Source organism: Dermacentor silvarum, chromosome 1, assembly GCF_013339745.2.
Source record: "Dermacentor silvarum isolate Dsil-2018 chromosome 1, BIME_Dsil_1.4, whole genome shotgun sequence".
NCBI lineage: Eukaryota > Metazoa > Arthropoda > Arachnida > Ixodida > Ixodidae > Dermacentor > Dermacentor silvarum.
Window position 1 is genome coordinate 400,422,860 of NC_051154.1, and position 27,612 is coordinate 400,450,471.

At 47.2% G+C, this 27,612-nt stretch overlaps 3 protein-coding genes across 6 annotated transcripts in view; 2 read left to right on the forward strand and 1 right to left on the reverse strand.

Annotated features, from left to right (window-relative positions):
• LOC119437547 (GDP-fucose protein O-fucosyltransferase 1) overlaps positions 1–14,361 on the reverse strand; it is a 96,380-nt gene extending 82,019 nt beyond the window's left edge. For both annotated transcript variants that reach the window (XR_007465167.1, XM_037704544.2), the window contains exon 1: positions 13,023–14,361. Coding sequence is in view for 1 of the 2 variants with exons in the window: in XM_037704544.2 (XP_037560472.1) it covers positions 13,023–13,122 (100 nt within the window). In the remaining variant the exon portion in view is untranslated. The remainder of the gene's footprint in view (positions 1–13,022) is intronic.
• A 358-nt stretch (positions 14,362–14,719) lies between these two features.
• Positions 14,720–15,757, forward strand: LOC119437549 (immediate early response gene 2 protein). The gene has a single exon (XM_037704549.2). The coding sequence runs from the start codon at positions 14,859–14,861 to the stop codon at positions 15,594–15,596; it is 738 nt and encodes a 245-aa protein (XP_037560477.1). The 5' UTR covers positions 14,720–14,858; the 3' UTR covers positions 15,597–15,757.
• Positions 15,758–16,298: 541 nt separating this feature from the next.
• LOC119437548 (serine/threonine-protein phosphatase 2A activator) overlaps positions 16,299–27,612 on the forward strand; it is a 71,227-nt gene continuing 59,913 nt past the window's right edge. Inside the window, exons 1-3 of one of the 3 annotated variants that reach the window (XM_049660692.1) lie at positions 16,299–16,551; positions 16,784–16,969; positions 17,041–17,123. In XM_049660692.1, coding sequence (XP_049516649.1) covers positions 16,963–16,969; positions 17,041–17,123 — 90 coding nt within the window. In that variant the 5' untranslated portion in view covers positions 16,299–16,551; positions 16,784–16,962. The remainder of the gene's footprint in view (positions 16,552–16,783; positions 16,970–17,040; positions 17,124–27,612) is intronic. The other 2 variants (XM_049660693.1, XM_037704547.2) reach the window with 2 other exon arrangements.

Consider the following 27,612-nt stretch of genomic DNA (forward strand, 5'->3'; position numbering starts at 1 on the left):
TATTCTGATATTCCATTTCATTAACTGCTTCAATTTTCCTGTCTGTTGAGGCAAGATTGACAAAGTTGCTGCTCACATAATCTTGTATCACAACACTGGGCTGTCTTCAGTTTTATGGATGCAGCAGTCCAGTTCCAATGATGCATTTGCTTTCCATAAAAAACAAACATACGACTCATTATCACAGCTCTTTTGCATTCTTTCAAAACTGCATCCTGATAAGTTCTCACCTTCACTGTGAATCACATGTGTCCAAAAAGTATTGCTGCAGCTGCTACAATGTATGGAGCATCTATTTTGGTTGCCGGTAAGCAGTCACTCATTTCTGAATTAGAGGCACGTAGTCACTCATTTCTATAAAGCATGTATTCCCTCTGCTAACACAAACGCTTTCAAGATTCTGTGGTACAATGCATCTTTGCTGGTTGGGACACTCGACCATGCAGCATTATTGATGAAGACTTCAGAGATGCTTTTATCTAACTTGCTTTCTACATAGCATTATACTTATATTTGTACTACTCTGTCATTACCGCTTGTATTTATAATTGCATTGCTGCTGTTTGCTGTATTACTTTGTCATACATGCACCTCGTCCCCTCTGTAATGTACTCTGACTTTACGGTAATATAAATAAATAAACAAGGCTCCGGCATCTTTAATGTTTTGTTCTGGGCGACCGTCTTGATTATGGTATTCAGTGCCTTCGTAATCACTGCTGCACAGGGTCTCGTTTGCAACATCCAACTTAACTAAGCAGATCCTGGCTGTGTTAACAGTCCCATCCAACCAGAATGTCAGTATTTTCACTGGTTTTAGATGGCCATTGAAAGACATGACAGACGAATCAACAGTGCCACTCAAACGGCCAACACTTGGTGAACACTACTAGTTCTTAAGCTCAGATCTAGCTTTTAAGCATGTATCTTCACCAAAAGTGGACATCACTTTTTCATGTAGAAAGCAGCAATACTTCTTAAATGCCACCTAGGTTGGCAATGTATGCTTTCTTCCACCATCCCTAAGACAATGTACAAGGCTGTGGTTAGGAAAGCTATGAACTGATATATTTAATGTTTGTGAAGAGAATGTTTGATCGGCCTTTATAACGGCGCTTGTCACTTGCACATCTACCAAGTTCGAAAAGCCAGCTAAAGAGAACCTGCCTGGTTCATATTGAAACTGGCATCACAGAAACGTTCAAGTGTCTTCCTGGACATACCTGGCAGTCAAGGAACACACCATATGGTAGCTGTCAGGTTGGTGCTATTTCGTTCAACAGTGAATAAGGCACCGCACAACTTTGTTCTACCATGGTGATAATCCTTCACCACATTTACTGGGAGGTGGCACTCACAATTATGGAAGAAATGAGCTGTTTTAGCATTGCTTGAGCCATCTGCAACATGTGCTGTGGATGGCCATGTGCTGTCCATGTTGCGATACAGACATCATTCTTTGGAATCCTTTGGTTGACTAGTTACTTGACCTCATCTTTTTTGCACTTTCTCTTTGCCTGTGAACCTCCAGAACAAGATATATGACATGGTTTCAAAACAACAGCTGTTCAAGCCGAACAGTCTCCTTACTATGCCACGTCTGCTTTTGTAAAGGAGAACAGAAAGTACTTGCACTAGGTGCTCACAATTGACAGTCACAGTTTTCCATTGGGCTCCACTGCATCAGAAAGCCCTGACATGCACAACATTGATAACAGTGTGGTGCATGCGACACTTAAGGGGTAGGGAAATAGAGAAAAAAGTCGATCCGTGGGAAACCACTCGTTTTCGCATCTGTAAGCTACACTGCATAAAAATGATTAGGTTGAAAGTGCACCCCAACTGCCCAAAAAAAATACAAAAATACATTTTGTTAGTGCGGACAGCAAGAAAGGATCTGAAATTTTCGGAAAAACACCAAAGCTCATGGAGCCATTGCTTGTCTTGGTCTTGCCTGCAGCTGAACCCTGCAATCTTGGTACTGTTAGAAAACTCACTTCCGCCTTTTCATTTCTGCCCCATAGAGTTAGTATAACTAACTATAGTACTTAGTTAAACTAACTCATGTTCCACCCTCCTTGCATACGATAGCCACATCGTGGAGGCCACCACTTTTTGCGACACCATAACAACACAGTGTTGCAAAGGAACATCGTCACACAATAGTGCAACACCATAAGAACATAAGTAATTACCGCATCAAGGTAGGTTGACAGCGCAAGGCCAGCAGAGGGGACAGAGCGCTGAACTTCCAAAAGTTCATTTTCTTTCCAGAAAGCATTGCTATTTATACTGTCACACAATAGCACACCAACCATGCGCAGAACCCCATGACAAAAACCACACAAAATTCAACGTGGTGATTTCTAGAAAGCATAGCTATTTATACTGTCACACAATAGCACACCAACCATGTGCAGAACCCCATGACAAAAACCACACAAAATTCAACGTGGTGATAGCCCGAGGTATCTGATCTCCTTCTCAGTGAGAGCGACATAGGGGGTACTGATGCAACCATCCCTCAACCGAAGAATTTCTCCCGCTTCGATTATCTCCCATGTAACACGGTCTCTTGTGTTTCGCGACAATGCTACATTTTTCTAATCTTGGCCTGCATCCACATGAGCAGTGGGCAGAAAGCCATCCCTGTTTTGCGTGGTCTACATTGTACTTGTGTTCGTTCAGCCTTTCATTTATGAAGCGGCCCGTCTGTCCGATATAATATTTCCCACATGACAGGGGAATCCGGTAAACGACTTTGTCTGCACAATCTATAGGTTTCTTTTGGTGTGCGATACGGCACTCTCGTTTGGGCCTCGATGCTGGGATGGTCATTTTGTGACCGTCCCAGCATCCACACAACTTTGACGTGTAAACGTCGAAGTTGTGTTCTCTGCCCCGGAAAAACTAGGTAATCTATGCAGAATGACCATCCCAGCATCCTGGCACAAATGAGAGTGCCGATACGCACACCAAAAGAAACCTATAGATTGTGCAGACAAAGTCGTTTACCGTCGTTTACCTCCTGAAGGGGGTAATACACGGCATCAATACAGACGTCATGGATGAAGAAATCATGGACAACATTTGCGTCAGAACGCAGGGAGTGGAGGTGCTCCAGGCCCGGTGCCCGGGGGGAAGCAAAACGGTGCTGCTTATGTTCGACGGGGACGTGTTGCCTCGCTATGTCGACCTCTTCGGCGGCGAGACACTGTGCGTCCCATACCAGCCGACAAGGCAGTACTGCAGGACCTGTCAGGAGACGGGCCACCGCACGGACGTCTGCCCAAAAACAGTGACAAGCCAATGTGCATGGTGCGGAATGGGCGACCCACCGTAAGACTACGTCTGCAAAACCAGTTGTGCCTTCTGCGGCGGCGACCATGCCACCGGGGCCCAAGAATGTCACAAGAAGCTCAATCAAATCCAGTCACGAGACTGTTATGATCGGCTTGGAACTCTGCATCTCAGTTGTGGGAAACCAAACCCGCGCACGTTCCCGTGTCGGGGCAATTATCTTCATCCCCAAGACGCGGTTATGATCTTCCTGGAAACTGTACCTCTCAAATGTGGGAAACACGCCCGAGCGCCTTTCCCGTGACGAGATAATCCCCTTCATCCCCGAAAAAGCGTCACACCTCTACAACCTGAGCAGACGCAAAGGCGAGCTACCAAAGGAGAGGACCCGAGGGGGAAGAGGTCGTCAACTTGACAACCCGACAGAGGACTGACACTTCCACAAGTTCCCCGAAGGAGACATCGGCTACCACAAAACCACAAGGGGTTATTTAAGGCCGTCCTGGCCCCCCCGTGTTAAGCAGAACCGCTCGAGACTCGGATAGAGTCAAAACCATGTACCAATGAAGTGAATACAGTCTTTTCTATTTTTTTTCATCATCACGATGCCTGCCTTCATCACCATCTCCTGATTCTTGCGGTGACGACCCACCTCACCCAGTCGAGATTATATCAAGACCGACCGAAACCGCAACAGCGGCAGCACCGGAGCCGGCCCAATCAGCGGGGGAACATCAAGCAACGCTGGCTGAGCTCGGAGAGGGAGCGCTCAGTCACTCCGGGAAGGTCCAAGTCCAGGTCGAGACTGGAGTCTAGGGGAGATCCAGCTCCCCAGAGGCGAGGCAACCACTACCGCCTCAGCAGAAGCAGAAGAAAAAGAAACAAGCTAACAAAGAAATCGAGGTGAGCTGGGCAACGGTGGCCTCCCAACCCAAACCAGACAACACACTTTCTGCCGAACTAGTGCAGCTAAGGAGAGAGTTAGAAATCACAAGAGTTAGATTAGGCGACTTGGAGAGAGAAAACAAGCAGCTTAAAAAGCAGGTACAAACACCCGCATTTCAACAGTCACTCCCTCAATCAAATAACACAACGACGGTGAGCAATAGCACTACCAAGCCTGCACAGCACACACCAGTTATGGAGGCAACAGTAAAACACCTGTTAGACACGATAATCACCCCCCCCCCCTCTCAAAATACATTGACCGGAAATTCGCCGAGCAAGAAGAAAAAATGGAAAAGAGAACACAAGCCACACAAATTGAGTGCAGGCAGCCAATAAGAAAGCAAACAACAGGCACTAGAGAGAGGGCAGAAAAGCCCTACAATAGGCCCGGGCTGCCGGACAGGAGCCCTCAGTCAGTCATGGCCACAGGGGCCTTAGGGAAACCACAGAGGTCTGGCAGTGGAACTGCAGAGGGTTCCGGCGTAAAAAGGGACTGCTGGAGCAGCCGGTTAAGTCCCAACAGACGCCGCCGGCCGCAATAGCACTCCAAGAAGTCGGAACTGTACCAAAGTTGCAGGGCTATGAAGCACATACTGCTTTGGAAAAAGAGCACAGGGTAGCAACGCTAATACACAAATCCATAACGGTAATCAAACACAATACCGGTGCCAATACGGACATCCCCCCCTATTAGTAGAAATTCTGTGTAAGGGCTCAGGACGGCATGGTGTTTTTCTCCTAAACATCTATAGCCCCCCCCCCCCCCCCCGCCAAAGGGCAGTGGATTTTACCGGCACAATAGAAGCGCTTACAAAAGCGGGCACCAAACCGCTACTAATCGCCGGGGATTTTAATGCAAGGGACCGGGCATGGGGCTACCCCACCCAAGACATGAAGGGAAGACAGGTAGTAGAACTTATGGACAAGTGGGACCTACAACTACCCACGGACCCCACAAACCCTACAAGGATAGGGAATAGCGCACAGGCAGACACTAGTCCCGACCTAACAATGGAAAGAAATCTCGGCGCCGTGTGGCTGAACACTCTCAACAACCTGGTGAGTGATCACTACCATACTCAGCATCTCTTTTAAAACTTGCAAAATTAGAAGGCAAATTGGCACCGCAGAAGTCACGGATTGGCACGCATACAGAGAACGCACAACAGATGCGTATCTCGACATAGGAACCTTGAACAAACGGTGCGATGACCTCCACAGCCACAAAAAGGCGGTCACCAAAAAGGTGGCCACCACAGAGGAAGCTCCAGGCGTCGATCCGCATCTGCTCCACCTATGGGAAGCCTGCAGAGGGGTCTCCAAACGGTGGAAGAGGCAAAAACTAAATAGGAGACTCAAAATCCGCATTGCTGAAATCACAAAGGAGGCAGAGGACTATGCCCTAGTAATTGGAAGAAATTTTGCGACAGCCTGGACGGAAAGTTGAGTACGAGCAAAACATTGCGAATACTCAGAGCCATCATAGACCCGACGAAAACTAAGGGCAAAAACAATAAGGCATTAGAACGCCTGCTCCATACGTACACAGGCAAGGAGGAGAAATTCCTGGCTGATGTGGAGGAGAAATGCTTTGGAGGAGACATGGCACCGCGCCCCTATGACGCAGAATATCAAGGGAAGCCCAACCATGCATTGGACGCCCCCATTAGCGAATTCGAGGTCCGCGCAGCCATCAGCTGCATGACAAAGAATACGGCAGCAGAAGCAGACAAAATCACCAACGCAATGATCAGAAATATGAGCGACTGTTCGTTCCAGCATGACAGCACAAACCAAAAGTCCAGCATAACACAGCTTGTCACACGAAGTGAAACTTCCGTTAAAAACACGAGGCATTTTGACCCTGAAGACGAAACTTCCGAACAAGTCCCTTGCTACACAAATAACAAACTCTACCCAATACCAGGTTTATTGTTCCTGCCCTGAAGTACAATGATTTTCAAAACCTGAACACCCCTGCCATCGAATCCTCCTTTCAAAACTATAAGATGGTGAACATTTTTGAAATGGTGTATGAACCATGCTCCGGGAATCATTCACCAAGCAGCTGTATGTCTTTTTTATGTATGCCACCACACTACAAGCGAGTCTTTTGGCAAATGTCAAATAAATATTCACCTTGTAATAACCAAATTGTCTGTTCACTTCAGCATGCTCCTTCACCACATTACTATAGAGGTCAATGCATATTTATAAGTAGCATTAAAAAAAAGAAATCATGTTGAACTTGACCTTAAAATGAAGTGTTGCATTGTATGGTCTTCAGTACTTATGAATTATCTTTGAAATGGTAAGCAAACATGAAACACTATGCGCTTACCAAACCACCGCTCTGTGCACAAGGCCTAGATGACACCACCAAATCTGCGCTTACCAAAGCACCGGTCTGTGCACAAGGCCTAGATGACACCACCAAATCTGCGCTTACCAAAGCACCGGTCTGTGCACAAGGCCTAGATGACACCACCAAATCTCAGATGACCAACCATAACCTCCTAAGAATAACTTCCAGCGCTCTCAGAATGCCATGATCACTCTAAATGTGTGCAAAAGAAGGCTAATTAATGAAAATATTGTCGATCAGTGTAATGCCTAAAAAGAATGCCTTGAAATTGAGAATGATGGAAAGCTGAGTGAATTGGTAAGGAGTCATGTTCTAAAAACCACAAAAGGTGGACCAGAAGAGGAGCATACCTTTTTCATTCCATTATGTTCATGCTTTGTATGCCTAACTTATCAAACATGAGATATATTCACCTTGTAATAACCAAATTGTCTGTTCACTTCAGCATGCTCCTTCACCACATTACTATAGAGGTCAATGCATATTTATAAGTAGCATTAAAAAAAGAAATCATGTTGAACTTGACCTTAAAATGAAGTGTTGCATTGTATGGTCTTCAGTACTTATGAATTATCTTTGAAATGGTAAGCAAACATGAAACACTATGCGCTTACCAAACCACCGCTCTGTGCACAAGGCCTAGATGACACCACCAAATCTGCGCTTACCAAAGCACCGGTCTGTGCACAAGGCCTAGATGACACCACCAAATCTCAGATGACCAACCATAACCTCCTAAGAATAACTTCCAGCGCTCTCAGAATGCCATGATCACTCTAAATGTGTGCAAAAGAAGGCTAATTAATGAAAATATTGTCGATCAGTGTAATGCCTAAAAAGAATGCCTTGAAATTGAGAATGATGGAAAGCTGAGTGAATTGGTAAGGAGTCATGTTCTAAAAACCACAAAAGGTGGACCAGAAGAGGAGCATACCTTTTTCATTCCATTATGTTCATGCTTTGTATGCCTAACTTATCAGAACATGGAGACTAATTTTTGGAAATACATTAATTGCATGATGTACCAACAGACATAGAAAGTTTATAATCACTGAAACATTACATTAATTAATCTTTGAGTTACCCACTTTAGAAAGCATGTTTAAACTTGGAATTGAAGCCAGTCGGTACTCCAAACATGTCCACCTAGCACATATCCATACCTGCCAAGTTCGGAGAAACTAAATCCGGGAGATCTTTCGACCGGCGGGCCCCCGGTTACCCCCCACCCCGACATCTATATTTTCAAGTACTGCTACAGTATTCTAGGCACTGTACTACTGCCAGAACTATTTACAGCTATACAAAGGACCACATGAGTACCAAGGTCTCACTTTTGCAAGCATTTCGTTGTTGCTGAGTGTGCCTTCAAACATTCTTTCATATTTAATTAAATTCTCGGGTCTTACGTCCCACAACCACCATCTGATTATGAGGCACGCCGTAGTGGGGGAACTCCGGATTAATTTCGACCATCTGGGTTTCTTTACAACGTGCACCCAATGGACGGCACACGGGCGTTTTTGCATTTCGCCGCCAACGAAATGCGGCCGGGATCCCGCGAACTCGTGCTTAGCAGCGCAATGCCAAAGCCACTAAGCAACCACGACGGGTGTTCAAAAATTCCTCAGATGATGTTTGATTGTAAAAAGTTCCATTTCTTTCACATTTGGCGAGGTTGGCGTTTCCCAGCGTCTTGAACGAGCGACACACGGACGAGCAGCACTGCGTCCTCGTATTTATCGCACTCTACATAGCTCTGTGGTATCAACAAAATACCCAGCGTCACTTCGGCTGAGCACTACAATAAAAATACTTCAAGATACTTTTTGCGCTAGCGCTCCTTGCTTTTAAAGCCACGACTGACAAGTAGGCCTACGCAATGCCAGAACGGCTAACGTCGAGGAGAACAATGGAGAGTCTAGCGTTGCTAGTTGTGGAAGCCCGCATTCGCTGGCTAACTTAATGGGACTAGGGCCATTAGGGCACCCACAATTCATAGTCAGCGTAAGGAGCGGCTCTGCGGTCAACGAAATAGCGCATGTATAGGGTTTCCCTACTACTTTCTTAACAATGTTTAGCGCGATGAATTTCTAACTGTATTAGATTGGGTTGGATTTTTTTTTTTTTTTTTTTTTGCCAACGTGGCCTGACAAAGCGCTGAACGAGGGAACGGGACACAACAGCAATTTCCGGAAGATTTTCCTGTCAACCGTACAACCGGAACAAATGGTCCAAATCGGGGAGTCTCCCGGGTAATCCGGGAGACTTGGCAGGTATGCATATCCCAAGACTAGCTGCAGTTTTGAGATATTTGACCCCAAAGAAGCAAAATTCATTGACATTTAACTTTGTATTCAAACACCTTGCCCTGCAGCATAAGGGGGAATCTAAACGAAAGCATGGAGGCCCTCCTCATGCAAGAATTCAAGCAGTGGCTCACAGAGCTTGTGGTTCACGAGGATGTTAATTTGTCTAGCAGCACTTCTCTCTCATGTGCTCCTAGACAGATGGCCATGGTAGATGACAGAGCAGAACACTTCAGACATGCAAGGTCTTCGGATGTTGGCGCCCAGGCCCAAATGACGAAAAGAGAGACTTCCTCAATCCGAGGAAGATTACAGAGAAGGGAGCAAACATGTGGAAGTATCAAAATTTTCATGAGCTGGCACATGCAACATTTCGCTTACTTTCCAAGAAAGCCTCCCTTAAGCATAACAAGGCAGAACTATGTAGAACACCAACATACTATCATGCAGCAGATTTTGGCAGCCAACACAGACACCAGTCCATGTCTTCGGATACTAAGTGGGCAGGCCTTGAGTGCTGACTCGCTTCAATTTTTTAATTTTGACATGTTCTCTAAAGCAATTAAATTGATCAATGCTAGTGAAAAAGATAACCAGTCACTATCACAAAACTTGTGATGTCCACCAGCACGAATGAGTGAAAACCAATTCTCAGAATTGGTCCTCACTGCATCACAGACACAAACACACCATTTATTTGATAATGATTGTGCAGCAGAGCACGAGGTCCGTGGACAGCTGCCACATGCCAATGAGGGCAGAATGAAAAAACGCGTATCACGTTTTGGGTGCACGTTGAGGAACATGTGCCGACATTCAAGGACCTGAGCTGACCTCCTGTCAAGTACCTCATTATCAGCCTATTTATGTCCACTGCAGTATGAAGGCATCTCCCAACAATCTACTACTAGCCCCGTCTCGCACTAGCCAATTTCAAATTGAACCTGCAAATTTCCTAATTTCATCATACCACACAATTCTCTGCCGTCTTCAACTGCATTTCTGTTCCCTCGGCACCCATTCGGTAACTCTTGATAGACTTACGTGGCCAATTTCTTCCTGTTAGTGCCAAGTGGAATACCGGCGACATCTGTTTGCTCTCTACAGACACACCACTGTCCTCCTGTCTCTTAAAGCTAAGCCTAACACTTTTTGGTCCATCGCTCATTGCGCAGTCCTTAACTTGTCAAGTTTTTCAAGCAAAGCTTGTTATAACTCGCATATTTCGGTGGTGTCCATGAACATTCTTCAACCTTGCTGGGCTGAACATGATGCTCAGACAATGCTTGGAAAGAGTGTTTTTAAGGGAGAAATGTAGTCTGCTGACAAATTTTTTGGGGGGTCGGAAAGCAGCCTTGCACGGCAGCTGACATACAGCATTGTGCAAATTGTCCATTTTGTCCTTAAAGGGCCCCTTACCAGCTCTGGGCACTGCAAACAGATAAGTGCAGTGCAGCTTAAGTTTCACATAAAAGCACACGTGGCCTTCTTCTCAAGGCTGAGTCCAGCTTCCTGCCTGTGAATCAAGATCATACGCATAAATGCCTCTATGTCACTTGCACTGCTAGCAAAGCCACAGATTAGGGCATGTGAATGATAAATCATCCCATACAGAATACACACGACTGCCACTGGAACTACAGTTTTGCGTATTGAGCAAAAAAAAGGAAGAAAAGTGAAAACAGTGAGATGGGGCTCGTGATGCAAGCGCAACGTGGTCGCACGCTTTCAACATGGGAGAAGGCAAGGAGTGCTGCTTGCGGATGCTAGTTGAGGCAAAGGAGTCTATGCCGGCCGTGAAGCTCACCTCCTGGCATGGCACCTTAACATTTAAACTTCCCATAACTCCCGTAATACTAAATCAATTTGAAAGATTATCGTGGCAGAATGCTCTTCTGTAGTGCGGTTAACAAATTCCAGCGTATAACGAAAATGCCTGCTGGGGTCTGGCGAAGGAAGCAAGCATACAATGACATGTCCTCCTCATGTACTCCGTTCATGTAGTCTCTTGCTACCAAATTGTGGGCAGCTGACCAGACAACTTTGCAGTGGCAAAAACGCACTAGTAGTTTAGCCATGCCTATACTACTGTTCTGCCTAATCACTCCATGTGCAACACTTCTTGAATACAGTAAGAAAACGTTTGCAATCTGTCAGCAACACTGTCACGCAAGCCACATATTATTCCACTGCATACAATAAGGCGCCCAGATCGCTAGCTCTCTTCTGCCACCTTTCAAGGCCCCTTCTATTTTCCCATGGTCTACGACGTTGCAGAGACAGACACCAGCCCCTGGGACCACCATGTTACTTGAATGAAGGCACAAATGAAGGCCTATCTTCCAGCAAATGAGGAAGTGGTCGTCATCCCACCCGTACTGCTCCTTGCTCACTCTCGGGCACTTTTGTCAGACGCCAACCGTAAGTGCACCACAGAAAGTAAGAAAGGAGTCGCAGAGGCAGGGCATCACTATCCATGCCATTTTGAGGGGGAATGGCGAAAGCTCACATTGCACTCTATATACTTGCATTCACATTAGGTCCTTTTAAAAATTTTCTTTGGGAATATGTTCAATGAAAAGCACCTCCCTCGCTCCCGTGTGTTCTGTGTTGAAGGAAAAGTGCTGCAGTGCCTTTTTAAGGCTTTTAAAATGGCAGCTTTCAGTCCGACTAGAAAATATATGCTGTTCCTGCTAAGCACAACAACTGGAAGGCTGTTGTGCTCAGCACAACATCCTTCCAGTTGCCTCCTTACATGCAGTTTCCTCCTTAAATGCAGTTCCAACAGCCTCCTTAAATGCTGTTTTTTAGGTTAGGAATAAGCCACTGGGCCGATATAGTGTAGTAATTCACTCTGCCTCATTTCTATGCCACCATTCACGGCCAGCTGATCCCACTGATAATGTGGGTGGAGTGCCACTATGACCACTGACAAAGCACGACAGGCACTGCAATTAAATGGTGACACTATACCAGCCCTGGATTCCAGGAGCACTCCCTCCACTCTGAGGCAAAGTGAAAGCCAAGGATGGTAATTTCCCAGCAGCTTCATGCATTCAGATCTGCAGACAGAGCTGTTGCATTCAAAGAAACCAGCTAGGTGATGATGAAAGGCTCAATTATCACCAAGGAAAATTTTGTTCTTTGGTTTATGTGATGAAGCACCTTCAGGAGTAAATTGTGTCCTCGTTCTTATGAGACCATAAGTTTGACCCAGACAAAAAGAACCGACGACAAATGGCTGTGTGAAAGCAGTAATAAACAAAGTGTGTAGTCCTGCAACAAGATCCTCCGTGAATGTCATGGCTTCTGCGCATACCAACTACAATGAAATCAACTGAAATTCGCGATGTCGTTGTGTTTGTCCGTAGTCATCTTGCGCACTGTGCTAATGTCAGCATTCCACACCACTAAAAGAAATGTTTATCTGCACAAGCACATTTAGGCACTGTTTAGTAGTGCCCAAGAGGAGACACAACGTTTCCCACCTGGCGACATCCACGACCGTATCACTTGTGGCTGTTCAGACAACTGCGTGGCATTCATGACATACCGACACAAACTATCCACGCACATGGCTGCATCGAGTCAGACATTTAAGCTCGAGGTCTACAGTGACAGTTTTCGAAGCACACAGCTTTCGCAGGGAATGGCGGTTATCACTGCGCTTTCAAACATGCCGCGCATCCCGGCACGGTACTGCGGGATTCATCTGCCGACTCTACTTACTAAGGACCGACTCCACTTACGTAAACAGAGAGCGCGCAAATGTTGCCCATAGCAGAACGACACCCGAGCTGAAGCGGCGACAGAACACCCGACCGACGATCGCATTTGCGTCAGAGCACCGCCGTCAGCTGCATGCCTCGAGTCACAATGCCTTCCTCCATCGAGGCAAGCACCTGCCGTGGTCAAAATCAGATCCAGTGCCCTCGATGCGAGGTTAGTGGCTTAATTCGCCAAACGATAGTTTGGAAGCTGCCTTTTTTGCACCTACCCCCATCTAGCACCCCGGTGCGAACAAAGCAAGGCCCGCAGCCTCGCGTTTTTCGCGCCGGATAACAAACTCATCGGCGCCGAAATATCAAACGGACAACGTACCCATGCAGGGACAATAGAGGATGTATCCCCTCTTGTCGCCACAGACCGCTGTCAACGACAGCCACAAAGCCAGCACTCCAAGCGAACCGCCCGGCGTCATTGCTCAAACTTGCCGTTCGTCGACGCGGCTGCTGCGTGTTGGCACTTGTAACGGCTGGCCTGGCTTGCGACACGAGCCGTACGAGCACGGAAAAACACCCGATGGACGCGCGTAGACTTAACGGCGCATTTCAAGAGGGGCTGCTGCGCTGTTTGTCTTATTCACCGACCAGAGATTCAAGTCGACAAACACATCTTCGTAGCAGCGGTTTTCTGGAAGCTCATGCCATACGGTTTATGTCTTTACTTTTCTGCAGCATAGCCACAAAGATTGGCGCGGAAAGTGGAGATCTCAGAGGCTATGTTCTTAGGCAGCTTGTTTATATTCGCTGCTCACAGATAGCAGTGCTGCTACTGTTCTTTAGCGCCGTGCAAAAGATAAAACTTAAGAACACCTATAATAAAAACTGACAGAAACACCATGCAACAACATGTTGAAATGTTGGGGTAGAGTGCAAGTAGGGGCACGTTGTGATGTGTCACGTAGGAACCAGCAAATGACAAGTTCGGGCAGGAGTGCCCCCATAGGCGCCCTAGTTTCGTCCCGCAACTTGCCGCAACCCTACCACAACTTGTAGCGATACACCGAAAGAAAAAAAAAAAAAGAGCTGTAGTGCTGGAAGGTGACCACTTTGATCGCAGCCAAAATATGTACCGCACTAAATCAGTCGATCACCTGCTCGGGTTACAAAATAAAACAACCCCGTGGGCACATCAGATGGAACTGACAGCGTTCCACCGTTAACGTTCGCACGTTAACAATTTATGCCGATATTCCTTTTGGCGAGCGAACACCCACGCAGACGATTGGGGCCAGTGTCACGCTAGCATTGTCGACCATGGCCTGACTCGGCAAGCTCGCATCAAGGGCATCAATCGCATCGCGTATCAAAACTGCGGAAGAGAGTCAACAAACCTACGCTCGCAAATCCCGTCGCTCATTGCGTCATTCGCGGAGCTAGGAAGCCAGCTACTTGCATAGGTGTACACCTCGCAATGTTCGACTTTATAGGAAGGTAGCGCTACAGCGGTCTCCGTCACGCTGTCATTACACCCAAGCAGCTGCCAGCTCCACTAACAGCTGACAGTACGATATGTCATGCGTCTGTCATGACATATCACAGTGCGCGTTTAATTCACGGCTGCAGACCGCCGCCGCCTTTTCTTGGGCAGAAAACAAAAGGAAAAAACGCGCGACAGGGCGCAACAATCGCGTCCAAGGCACCGGTCGGCTCCGGTCACTGACGCGCACGGGGCGAACGAGCACGCGCTACTCTACGTCGCGCCGCCGACGGCCCCTCTTTCTTGCTTTTGTCGATCATTCGTGCTTTCGCCTTCGCTACCTCTGCTTGGCCGCAGGTTCTTTCCCCCTGCGAACGGAAAACACGCAACTCGAAAAAAAAAAAAAAAAAAAAAAAAACGCGCTCGTCACCGCCGAGCGCTGACGTCACGCGGTCGCCATTGGAGAGAAAAATCCCAGCGCGGTTCCTGGAGGTCACACACGAGGCACGCCATTGGACGGCTTGCTTAATCGTCGACGTCACTTCCTCCAGCTTGGTCGTGGAAGGCTGCCTGCGCCACTTCCCTTAACGGTTAGTCTCTTGTTTGTCTCCGGGGGGTACGGCTGCGTTCTCATCGTGCTCCCCTCGTCGTACTTGGCATCGGCGCGTAAAAATCGCTCGTGATTCTCAAGACCCACGTCGCCCGCGGCCATCCGACATCGTACGCCCGGGGAATATGGTTATGGATAACGACGCCCAGAAGGTTATCGCGATTTCTCTCGGGAAAATAGCGACGTCTCGAGTTCAGCGTGGTGGACCCAGCCTGCATCGTAGCCTGCTCGTGGCCAGTGTGCTGTACAAGGCGCGTACAACCTACTTCGACGATGCGCTCCAGACGAACGGTGCGTCATTTTCGCCCGTGATGTGCGCGCCGTGCCAAAACGACGACGAGGAAGCCGATTGTGAGCCCGAGCAAATCGACGTCGAAGAGGACTCATCGCCTCTCGCTAAGCCTAACCGGACGGTGACGTCGCCCGTGACGTCAGCGTACGAGGATTGCGCCAGCACGGACGGCGGCGACGACAAGGAGAATGTGGAACCGCCGAACGGGTCCGAACCCTCGACGACATCTGCCCGCTGCCTCAAGCGTCGCCGCACTCACGCCGAGGACGAGGACAGCGGTGCGAAGCGCAGCCGGCTCTGGAGACGCTCGTCGTCCTGCGACTCTGACGAGTCCGAGCAGGACTGTGCCCCGACCGAGGAAGTGGACGCGATGGAAGTCGAGTCCATATCGAACTTGGTTTTGGCCTTCAACTCTGGTCTGAAGGGCCTCTCTTCGTCTTGGGATAACTGCCAGCCTTCCATGGAAGAACCCCAGCTGCGACGGGGCACCTCGTTGCCCGACCTGTGTTCGGCACAGTCCGATGTGCTCAGGACCCCGTTCCCACCTCCCGTGTTGGCGCTCACCGTCTAAAGTTTCTTTCATCGCTCGCCTGTAAATAGAGGACTCATACACGAATGCATCGCGAAGCCCGCGTCATGTCTTGTACAGAATTCCCCCCGTTTTTGTAACATATTTTTATACGCACACATGTGGTCATTGTTGTTTCTGTAATAAACGGTTTTGTCAGCAGAGCCCTTGGTTCGTTGTACTCAGCCGCAAAGCTTGTGTGGTTACTCGCAAGCCTTGCGGCGTCGATTTCAGGAACTGGCGTGCTCAAAGCCAATCTTCCTAGCGGGCGTGTTTTGTAGCAGATGTTTGCGCCATTTGTTTCTGCAGCTGCTAGTCAGCAGCACACAGGTGTCATTAGGAATGACCAGGTCAGTACAGCGCTTATCGTCGACAGTTAAACGGCCGATGTTTTGGGACTAATCCAGGGCGTTGTGCGTCGTTGCATCCGCATGTCGTGGACAAGAAGACTGCGCAACTTGGCCGAGTTACAACAGCTGCTCTACGGATGGCGGTCAACTAGAGAGAAGGGTTGGCTTGGTCTCGAAAGGTAGCGGGCCTCAAAAAAAAAAAAAAAGTTCGCGAGAGCGTGCTGATGATGGCAACATTGTAGCGTACGGCCGCTGCGCACAATCGACGCTACCGACCGACTCCTCGCCACAGAATACTATAAATATAGGGGCTTTACCTATATGACCTCGCCCCCGTATGTAGTTGTACGGCAGTACTACATGCATGGCCTGCTCGATAAACTTGTTGATCGAGGAGGCATTGGTACATCTTATAAATATGCGTACTTTCATTGCACTAAGGCCATGTGCAGTATCATCATCATCGCAGTAACTTCGGCTGTGCGTTTTTTTTCGCGTGCATGATGCGAGCTGCTCTTGCCACGGAGTTCGAAAACCGCACCTGCAGCACTCTATGGCCACAGTAGAGGTTCAGCGCCTGTGTATACCGAATATTCTTCTCACTAACGGTAAGCCACCGTCGTAGCGTAAGCAGAACGACCGGCAGTTCTCTTTTGCGGAGGCCGTCTCGGCAAATATCCGGATGTTTCGACTTCACAAGTAGTGACGTTGTAGTACTTAGCCGGTTTCCTGCGAGTCGACAGAAGACCTAATAAGGCTTTCTTTGACCCATCCCCAGAAGCGTCGCATCTGTAGTCAGCTTCGTTGTGAGAAAGGAAATGTTTGCGCTATCTTCTGCAGCCCTCGAGGGAGCACGGCTCGGCGCCAATCACTAGTCTGCCACCAGCAGCAGGCCTTCGCCAGCGTGGTAGCAGCTACTGCACGCAATAACTGTGCGATTGAAGACGGGCCGGCAGCATGAGTGCCGTCCAACAGCAGCGGTGGTAGTGACCGAGGGTTTCGACGCGCCAACAGTCGTCATGTCAGGTAAAAGAGAATGCTCGGCTGTTTGCAGGTGACTCACGTGCTTTGTTTTCACCGCGACGCCTTTGGCGCAGGCAGCGGCGAAGTGTCCGAATATGTGGAGCCGAAGCGGCAGGTCCAGACGCCGGACGATATGGTACGCTGGACCAAGAGCGAGGTACGAGGCCTTCTCTTGTTCTTTCTCTGCACCAATGGCTCGTTACTTCGTCGTCGTTTACTAGTTAACATCTCGTATTGCGAAGGCCCTTGCGAGCGTTTGCGAGAAATGTTTTGTCAGCCGTGTCGTTGATGGAACACTCGTCGTGGCAGACGCGGCGTATTGTGTGTGTGTGCATTTCTCTGCCCTCTGCAATCATGCTGTTTGTAATTTCTCGCGCGTATTGCCAAGTTTCGCGGCCCTTAACACTGCAGTTATGGTAGTACTGACCTGACGAATTTCTTCTGCCTCTCGAGGAGGACCTCGTGATGCAAAAGAAATTCGTCAGAGGATTTGTGTTGGCGCATGGGCTTCATGTGGCATTCAGCCGCTTCCGTTTCCCACAAGCGCTTGCGTGGCATGAGGGCACTGTGCACATAATTGTATTTTTTAAAATGCAGAGGTTGTCATAATCAATTTACTACAGCGTCTCTCATGGCTCCTTGTACTCTGTGTTGCTTTGTGATGTCAAACCCCATCAATCAGTCACAGAGGAGCCATTGTTCTTTTGCGCCAGGCCCAACAGATTGGCTGCTTGTGTGTGGTAGTTGTAATTGGAACAATATAGAGCAGGCTAGAGATCAGCGTAATTGCTTTATTGTACTCTTATTAGTAGGGGGGGGGGGGGGTCAGTTGCTTTATGTACAAAAAGAGGGAACAACTTCACTGCTTATTTTTTTGCATGTAGGTAAGCATGGGCACTGGTGAGATGGCATGGCGGCTGGTTCAGCTTCCTGCAAGATCTGCTGACACCAGCCGCTTGAGCTACGACTGAACCAACATGATTTTCTGAACAGCAACAGACACGCGCCTGTTTAATGCCTTGCTTGAACTCTATTCTTGCTTTATGCGTTGAAACTTATATGGCCTAGCGGGTCACGAGCAGGTCTAGAGCATGCAGATGCCGGACGTGTGCTCCGAACTGGCATGCACAGTTGTGCTATATGTATGTAGAATGTGGAAATGCTTGCATTGAGATAAACGGTGGCTAGAGGGCATCGTGAATGTGCAGCATTTCCTGCAAGATGTAATTCTCCTGCTCGCTAGGCTGTGTGGTCTGGTGCTGCTGTCAGTATGTGGAAAGGTTGTGCTGTCATAACCTGCTGTCCTTGACCAAAATGGACTTGACACATGTCCGCACATACCCAGTCCCTAAACCCCTGGACATGCAGTGCAGTGTTTATTTTAAACGATTTCGAATGGCACAAACAAGCAAGGACAGAACACACTAGTACTCACTCTTCCATAGAAAAAGCGAAGCATCATTGAGCGTCTGGTCTTGCTTCTGAAAATCAGCACTAGTGTCTTCTGCCCTTACCTGCCACCATGGTGGCTGCACTGCTGAGCACAAGGTCGCGTGTTTCAATTCCCGGTCGCCAAATCTCAATGGGAGCAAAATGCAGAAACGCTCCTGCACTTGAATCTAGGTGCACATTTAAGAAACTCCAGCTGGTTAAAATTAATCCAGAATCTCTCGCTACAGTATGCCTTATAATCGTGTCATGGTTCCGGAACATTAAACCCCAGATTTAGTTAATTTTTAACTGTATTCCATCCTTCACGCTCATTTTGGGTGGGCTGTTTTGAGTCCTTTAAAATTGGCCTTAAACACAAAGGAGAAAAATAATGCGAGCTATGTGGTAGTGAATTATCCTCCTGCGATGCTCAAAAAGGAAACTGGTGGCAACGCTGCATGGAAGTTCCCACACCAGCTGATGCTTTCCGCTCGATTCTATGCTACTCTTAACCTAATGTCGCTCTGACCACTGGCACAGCGTGAGAAGGAATAGCATCAGAAAGGGCATTGCTGCAAAATCTGACATCACAGCTTTGTGTGTGCAAAGCTGTGACATCAGATTTTGATGGTGTCTGCTCTGGCTGCGTAAGGCTGCGTAAATGGAGTGAAGGTTAAATTCTAAAAGACTGAACATAGCAAATTTCGTAGCAAATCAGTCTAAACTGATTTAACATTTCTCTTTTGTTCCCGTCTAGCCAACTCCACCACCTGGCCACTGCAGTGCATTGTCTGCTGCACAGTGTGAGGCTCTGAAGGGCGAGCTTTCCCACATTGCACAGCTCACCTGCAGTATGGCCAGGTAGACTTATTGACAAGAGATGTGAATTGGGAAACAGACTTGTCTGTAGCACTGAATAAGCTGTGTGATCAGCACTGTAGTTTAATTGGTGAGTCGCTGACACATCTGGGGCTTGACTTCAACAGTGACCTTGGAAGAAGTGACCTCCCAAATGAAACTCAACAATGTTCAGAAAATATGCATGAACTTCTGCAGTGTTGTGGAAACTCAGTGCTGTAAATTGCAGTTATAACCAGTTTATTTTTTTATATATGTATATATTTTTTTTCTGTCAAAGGCTCTAGTTTGTGGCCCATTGCTAAACTGTCTCGAGGTGAGTGTCACCAGTGGCACTCTTGGTTCAGGTGGACCTCCCTTAATTAAAAGTATGTGTCAGGGCACAAACTTTGCACTAAGAGTTTGTGGTGTGTCTCGGGCAACTTTATTGCTGGAGTAGGGACTAAAGGAGGTGCATTGTTCTTGTGGAGGGGATGCCAAAACTAAACCACCTCGGCTTTTTACATGAAGCAGTGTTTTAAAGAGGCCCCTGTGGGCTCGGCAAGTTTATATTGCCTTCAACTGGTTGCTCCAATTTCGATTGTGATGAAGATCGGAGCCAGGGAAAGTGCCCGATCTCACTGTTGAGCCGCTCTCCAGAGCAACCAGAAGCTGGAAGTGCAAACGCATGAGCATTTCTTATGTTGCGAACAAAGATGGCAGGCGAGCGTAACTACTGGTGCAGAGGTTGTTGTGCGACTCTGGCAGGTATCGGTTGCACGCCCAGCTCAAAGCTGCGAGTGCCTCCGATCGAGCACTGTCAACTTGACCAACTGCTGCTCTGTGGCTGTCACAAGTGTCACACTCGCACTCTCAGTAGTGAGTGTGCTCGACAAACTATCTAAGCTTTTTCTCATAACCTCAAAATATGTCAATTGACAGAATTAGAGAGGCCTGGTGAAAACCAGGAAAAGTTTGGGAGAACAAATGTAAAATTTCCGCATGTAGTAATACTTGCCATTCTCAGTTGGGCAGCAGACGATTCCAGATGCCACGATGACAAATAAATGGCAGCACAGTTTGCAAGTGTTTATATGCTTTCAGTTTGGTTTTGAAAACGTAGCGTAGAATTCAAACCTAGTGGACTACGGGACTGGCGTCTGGGACTCCACAAAGCACATGGAACCTGGTGGCAAGGCCTTTGCACTAACAAGCTGCTGAGTAGCTTCTAGGCTGCTGCAGATACCTTCGTCTGCCAAGTAATTGTGTTCGAGAACTCATCTACATACAATCAAATTTAAATGCGGAAGCAGCCAGGATTGATTCTGATGTGTGTCCAGCGAGTGACTGGCGCACTTAGTGACCTTTTTCTCAGTTATCATATTAGTAATATTTTGCAGAACCAAACAAGGTGTTCCTTCCACTGTCTTTGCGTTCTGCATAATTATCGCATGTATTTAAGGGTAATTATTTTTTATTGCTGGAATTTCAATTCTCAAAATTTCCTAAAAAGAAAAAGCAGGAAAAGCGATGCGGTTGTTTTCCTCCTGCTCATCATTTACAGTCATTTTCCATTCCTTGTCTGAATACAGCAAAAAGCATCTTTTTTTTGCACTTTCAACTGCGTTCTCCCTCAGTCCACAGAAATTGGCTTGCACTCCCGGTGGCCGCTGCTTTGCCCTGCATGCATTGCTATGTACAGCAAACTGCTCACATGCACCATGGTATTCCTGTTCATGCAGTTTCTGTGAATGTCATTTAAGATGTATTATTCATAATGACGATTTAACAAAATAACTTCAAGTGCTTTTGTCACTGCGGTCACTGCCATCGATTCCTAATTGAGCTTTCGTTTTACGTGTAACATTTAGTGGCCAAAGTGGCACTCTGTAAAGCGCACTTGCTCCTTGAGATGAAATGTCCCAGTCTGGTATAAATAAATTGGGCTCATTTGTGCCAGTCTCAGCAGTTCTGTAATGCAAAGGGATCTGTGGGGAAAATTGTCTTCAATGGCAAAACTTGCTTAATTTCACAGCACATTGCCAAGGGTGGTTCACGATCTGCGATGAGGTTCAAGTGTGATACAACGCATTGTTAGCTGGCGGGCAGAAAAGAACCCCAGTGTGAGCCACTGTGCTGGGACCTCATGTTATAGGACCTTGAATTAGGGAACAGCGCTGCCTCTTCATTTTGCGCCTCTTCTGCATTCGCGCCGCTCCCCATTTCAACATGTTCAACTAGCCGACATGTTCACTTTATATTACCAAGGAACCCTCTCAGTACGTATCCGCGTTTCTGTCCCGCTATTTCACTGACATACCCGTACGGTCTCCTCTCCCTCCCCTTGGATACCAGGAGGGAATTTTTCATTAACGATGTAATTTTTTTCCTGTATGCATAACCAAAAACAAACCGCTGTGTTTGTTTTATAGTATTGGAGGGAAAAACCCAACGCTGGGGGTGCATCATCTCCGATAGAACCAAAGGAATAAAACACAATGGAACATCAATAAAATGGCTACATGCTGAATTATACAAGAATATTTCGAAAATGAGGACATTGACTGGAGTACAAAAGTTTCCATATGGATTACAAGGCATGTTAAGCATGCCTAATCACCATCTCACAAGATGTTTGCAGCACTGCCTCAGGTACAAGGCGTACACAGGTAATATCCTTGCGTATTGGAATGTAGTTCCTGCCATAACTGTCTGATGATTGACAGGATTAGAGAGTTTTATTTTTGCTTGTTACATGATATGTTACAGTTAAATGTGACGTGTTAGGACCTTTTCCCATACACATCGTATACCGTGAGTTACTGTGGTGGTTACCGGCAGTAGCAGCCATAGCCACCCTCACCGTGATTATGGGGCTGCGTTCCCACAGAGCAGACTGCACACTTTGATCCGGATGTACGCCTGTTGCTGGCTCTCTGCCCTTACAGCAAGAAATTAGTGGCAAAATCCATCATAGCTTAGTCTCATCTCATGCTGAGGGCAAAGCATTAGGGTTAAGCATTAGGGTTATTTTGTTGCAATTATTGAGATGGCTGTTTGTTTTGACACTGCTAAGACTACAGAGGCTTCGCCAAGCCGTAAAAGTGGCTTGATTTCCAGTTCGCAGATGGTGCCACAGCATTAGCACTGTCTGTGCATTGACAATGCAGAACGCTATGAAGGCCTAATTGTACACTGAGTGCTTGATTTATTACTATGCTCTAGTATGGTGCGTGACAACAGTGACAAGTAAATGGCAGACGCCGAGCAGACGATGCGGCACAGGTGAACTTTTATAAGGGCGTTCGTGCTACTGGCTAAGGAGGCCGCAAGGAACTGCTGAGAAAGTGTATTCACATTCATGTGAACCAGCTTGTGGTGCCAATGCCGAAAGAATTGTTACGTCAATCCACCAACCGTGGAGTATGTCTTGGCAGGATGGCAAGCCAACAATGCGGCGTGGATGAACGCATCTTGAGGGCATAAGGCCTTCCTATTGGAAACAGTTCTGTAGCTTCTACAATGCTGCAAAAAACTTGTGAGTTGGAGTATAGTATGAGATGTGAAGTTACCAGCCGTCACTTGTGCTTGGGGTCAACAATACTAAGACATTCTGCAGTGCCCGAAGTGCTCCGCTCTTGCGTCTGCAGCGGATGCATCTACTTCGGACGTGCACTGGGACAAACACAATTCACGAAAGTGTGCTTAAAGGTGTGAAATTGAACAGTGATCAAGCTGAAGACTATGAAAGATGGATTATGGACACCACATTTTATAAGTCACTATTGCACTATCTCTATGAAGTGGGCCTGCATGTTTATTCATTTAGTTTCATACTGACATTATGCCGCATGGCAACTTGTGCGAGAGAAAAAAAAATTGTCATTCCAAAATTTTTGCAAATTGACCTGGGGGAGTATTCTGCAAGTGTCCACCTAGTGGACATGTCTATTTCGTCTGCTGCTAAAGTTCTGATTGGCTGGGGTATGCTTCAGTGGCCCAAGCCCATCAGCACTTCAGCAGCAGACAAAATGGACATGTTCACTAGGTGGACACTTGCAGAATACTCCCCCAGGTCAATTTGCAAAAATTTTGGAATGACAATTTTTTTTTTCTCTCGCACAAGTTGCCATGCGGCATAATGTCAGTATGAAACTAAATGAATAAACATGCAGGCCCACTTCATAGAGAGAGTGCAATAGTGACTTATAAAATGTGGTGTCCATAATCCATCTTTCATAGTCTTCAGCTTGATCACTGTTCAATTTCACACCTTTAAGCACACTTTCGTGAATTGTGTTTGTCCCAGTGCACGTCCGAAGTAGATGCATCCGCTGCAGACGCAAGAGCGGAGCACTTCGGGCACTGCAGAATGTCTTAGTATTGTTGACCCCAAGCACAAGTGACGGCTGGTGACTTAACATCTATCTCATACTATACTCCAACTCACGAGTTTTTTGCAGCATTGTAGAAGCTACAGAACTGTTTCCAATAGTAAGGCCTTATGCCCTCAAGATGCGTTCATCCATGCCGCATTGTCGGCTTGACATCCTGTCAAGACATAGTCCATGGTTGGTGGATTGACGTAACAAATGTTTCGGCATTGCAACCTTAAGCTGCGTTCACATGAATGTGAATACACTTTCTGCAAAAATAGGCTCTGCTACAGCTGTATACTATACTATACTCGTACTATACTCACTTATTGCTTTTGCTCTTAGCTACATTATTTAGTTGTTCCCCTTGTAACACTTGTGTTCCCCAGGAACAGTATAATTTCTCCTTGTTAGAAGTTCCAGTGTTTTCCTTTTCTCTTCTATGCCACTTTTTGCCCATAGATTTTTTTTAATTATTTATTAATACCTCAAGGGTCCCAACAGGAGATTACATGAGGGGTGGGCACGGAAAAGGCGGGAATGATGATGACATTACAAAGATGAGTCGCAACACTCGATGGCAGATCTAAAGCACGCTGTATCGTGGATGAGTGCAGTTTGTCTCGCACCAAGAATGACTGCAGGAACGTTGTGGTGCGGGCTCGTGGCGGGATTACCGAGTTCGGATGGCCTGTTTGACGAATACGATGCGCCATCTGGATCAGCTCGCTGTCACGAGGTACGGAATAAAAAAACCTGTGATAGAGGCATAGGCGAGAGATGCGATGACGCGAGGCAAGAGGCGACTGGTCTAGTTTAGATTTTAGCGATGAAATGCTAGTGTGATATCAGTAATCTGAAAGAATAAGTCTAGCAGCACGGTTCTGAACAGATTCGAGAGCTTTAGTGAGATTAGTTTGGTAAGGGTCAAAGATAGCACACGCATATTCAAGTTTTGGTTTCGTTCTCAAGCCTTTGCATGCCCTATACTAGTTTGCAATGCAAAACACACGCAGCATCCAAAGTGTTAATCCTTCGTCTGTATTGTGCTGCAACCCAGAAATGTGTAGCCAATGCATACGCGAGGGAATTATCACGCCCATCTGCAACACCCTAAGTTTGTATGGCCTGACACTTGCATTCTGATAAAAAAAAAATCTTAGTCTTGAAATTGGTTCAGTTTAATCAACTTGCCACCTGAAGCCAAAACAACTGGTGTGACAAAAGTTTCGGTTCAACACTCTGCTACTAATCATATTCCGATAATCCTACGCAATATATTTACTGCCAGCATCTATCCCTGAAGCAAAAACTTTGTATCAGAAGCTTAAAAATATATGGAGTCGTGACGTAGATGATTTAGAAATAAAACCGATCAAATACATCATAGATCAACCGAAATTTTTTTCATTCCGGTTTTCGTTTTGGTTCACTGAAAACGGTTCTGTTCCGGTTCAACTCCAGAGTGAAAAAGTAACAATTCAAACTGGCTCAAGTGCATTTGCGTAACTGAAGAATATTTACAGGAAAACGGCACACATTTATTTTGTACAACAACCCGATGCTGCTGCAAAGCCGCACTGAATGGTTACGCCTGCTGTTTGTTGTTCAGGTCTCACATAGTTGCAAAATAATTGTGCGAAGTGAGGCTTTATTGAGGGGGAGAAAGAATGGAAAATATATTGAGAAAGTGCAGAGAGGTCCTCCAGCCTGCTGCTGCTCTACTCGGGGGGGGGGGGGGGGGGGGGGAGGGGGGAAGGGAAGAGCAGTAATGACGAGGGGAGGCAGTAGGATGCAAGTTCGTGTTCGAAGGGGCCGTTCACAGCTTTGAATCTAGGCCTGGGTTAATCTGAATATTCTAAGAGAGCCTTGATGGCTCGCTTCATGGATGTGTCTGGTCGAAGGCTCAGTAACACTTTTTATCGAATGGCCTGTTGTTAATTGTCGTTAACGGAACGATCAGTGCCTGCCGTCCAGTCATACTGGGGAGAAGCTACAAGTACTAAGTGCAGTCCACTTATAATGAGACCATAACGATGTGTTATTCACTGCATATCGGATATAACGATAAAAATTTTGCCTTCTTTTTCCATGCAGAATAATCGTGACATTTGCGTTGCTATGTTCCTCTTAAATGAACGATGCCGAGACTGGGTGAAAAGTCTGCCTACACGAGTTTGTATCTGCCACCATTACCACGCAGCGCGTCTCGCTCGTGCACTGATTGCGAAAGACACAAAGCGCATCGCGAATTCACGCAGCACGGCATAAGATGACGCCAGATGCTTCGCGTCCTCGCTGCCCATGATCGTGCTCCGCGCGTCCAGACAAGAGAGGGATAATGATGATGAAATAAATTTCATTAAAAAAAAACAACAGAGCCAATGATCTTGTGTACGTCACCCTCAGGAGTGTGGTTCCCTTAGTCCGGGGTGCCATGGCCCTCGGCTGTCCGCCTTGCTCGGTCCACCAGTCGTCGCTGGATCTCCGGGTCAGTGCTGGTCAGCTCTTCAGATGGCGCTCCATTTGCTGGCACCATTGCACTGCCAAACCATACGGTAGAGCGTATTGGGTATATTCCGCAGAACTTACAGTTGTATTCATATAGTGTGGGATGCGTCTTGTGCAATAATGTGGCGTGTGTGAAGGAATTTGTTTGGAGTCTTCGTAGGTGCACTACTTCCTCCCTGCTAAGCATGGGATGAGGTGGTAGGTATTTCCTTCTGTGTAATCTGTAATGTTCTAGCATGTCTGTGTATTGTTTTGGGATGGGCGTTGGACTGCGATCGCCTCTCGGGTATGCCGAGTTGGTATGACCTCGAGCTGCAGCATCAGCTGCTATGTTCCCCACAAAGGAATCATGTCCAGGCGCCCACACGATGTGAATGTGTGGTGAGTTGTGTAGTACATTAAGTACCACTGTGGAGATAAGGCCTTTCTGAAAATTTCTGCATGCTGCTGGCAAGTCTGTAAAAATTGTAAATTGTCCCTGACAGGTTGTTGTGGCGAGTGCAATCGCTGCCTCTTCTACCGAGTCTGTGTCGCTCAGAATGACTGTTGCTGCACTAAGCTCTTTTCCTGATCTGTCTGTGACGCTCACCGCATGCGCCATCTTGCTCGAGTATTGAGCGGTGTCGACGTATTTTGTTGTGGCATCTTTCTCGTATGCCGTCTTGAGTGCTTTGATTCTTGCTTCTCGTCTGCCCGTGTGGTACACCAGGTGCATGTTGCAAGGTGTATTAGCAACTGTAATGCACTGAGTTAGAGAGATATGCGTTTGTGTTCATTACATCACTCGAGCTGTTCTCTGTATCCAAGTCAGCGAATGGTGGCTCTACCAGGTTTCATTAGCTTGAGTTGCTCGATTTGGTTGACTCTGTGAGCTCCTGCTAACTCCTCCCAGGTGTTATGAACACCCAGTTGGAGCAGCTTCTCAGTTGAGGTTTTTGCCGGGAGCCCCAACGCAAGTTTATGCGCTTGGCAGATGAGAATGTTCAACTTCTTCTTTTCCCTGTTCTTCAGTCCCAAATATGAATGCTGTAGATGATGCGGCTGGTGGTTAAGGCTTATGTTAGTTTTAGGGCGTCTTCTTCCTTGAGCCCGTGTCATTTGCTCACCACTCGTTTCACCACATGTGACTTGAGTGATGGTCCTTGGAAGCTTCTGTAGGGGTGGCCAAGCCCACTCCGTCCTTTTGGAGAACTAGCCCCAGTACGCGCGGAATATCAACCGATGGGATGATGGTGCCATTAAGTTCGACTTCATGGTCGGGCGTTGAAGGCGGTGGTCAACCTCTCCTCCGTTTACGCAGTTCTGATTTTTCAGGGGCACAGGAGAGGTTGCATGCTTTGATATACGTCTCTGTGCAATCGATGCCTTCCTGTAAGGCGTCTTGTTCCCCGTAGGGCCTCCTGTGACCCAGAATGGAATATTGTCTGCGTAAATGGCATGATGGAGTACCGCAGTCTCTCGGGTAGTTTCATCATTGCAACGTTGAAAAGT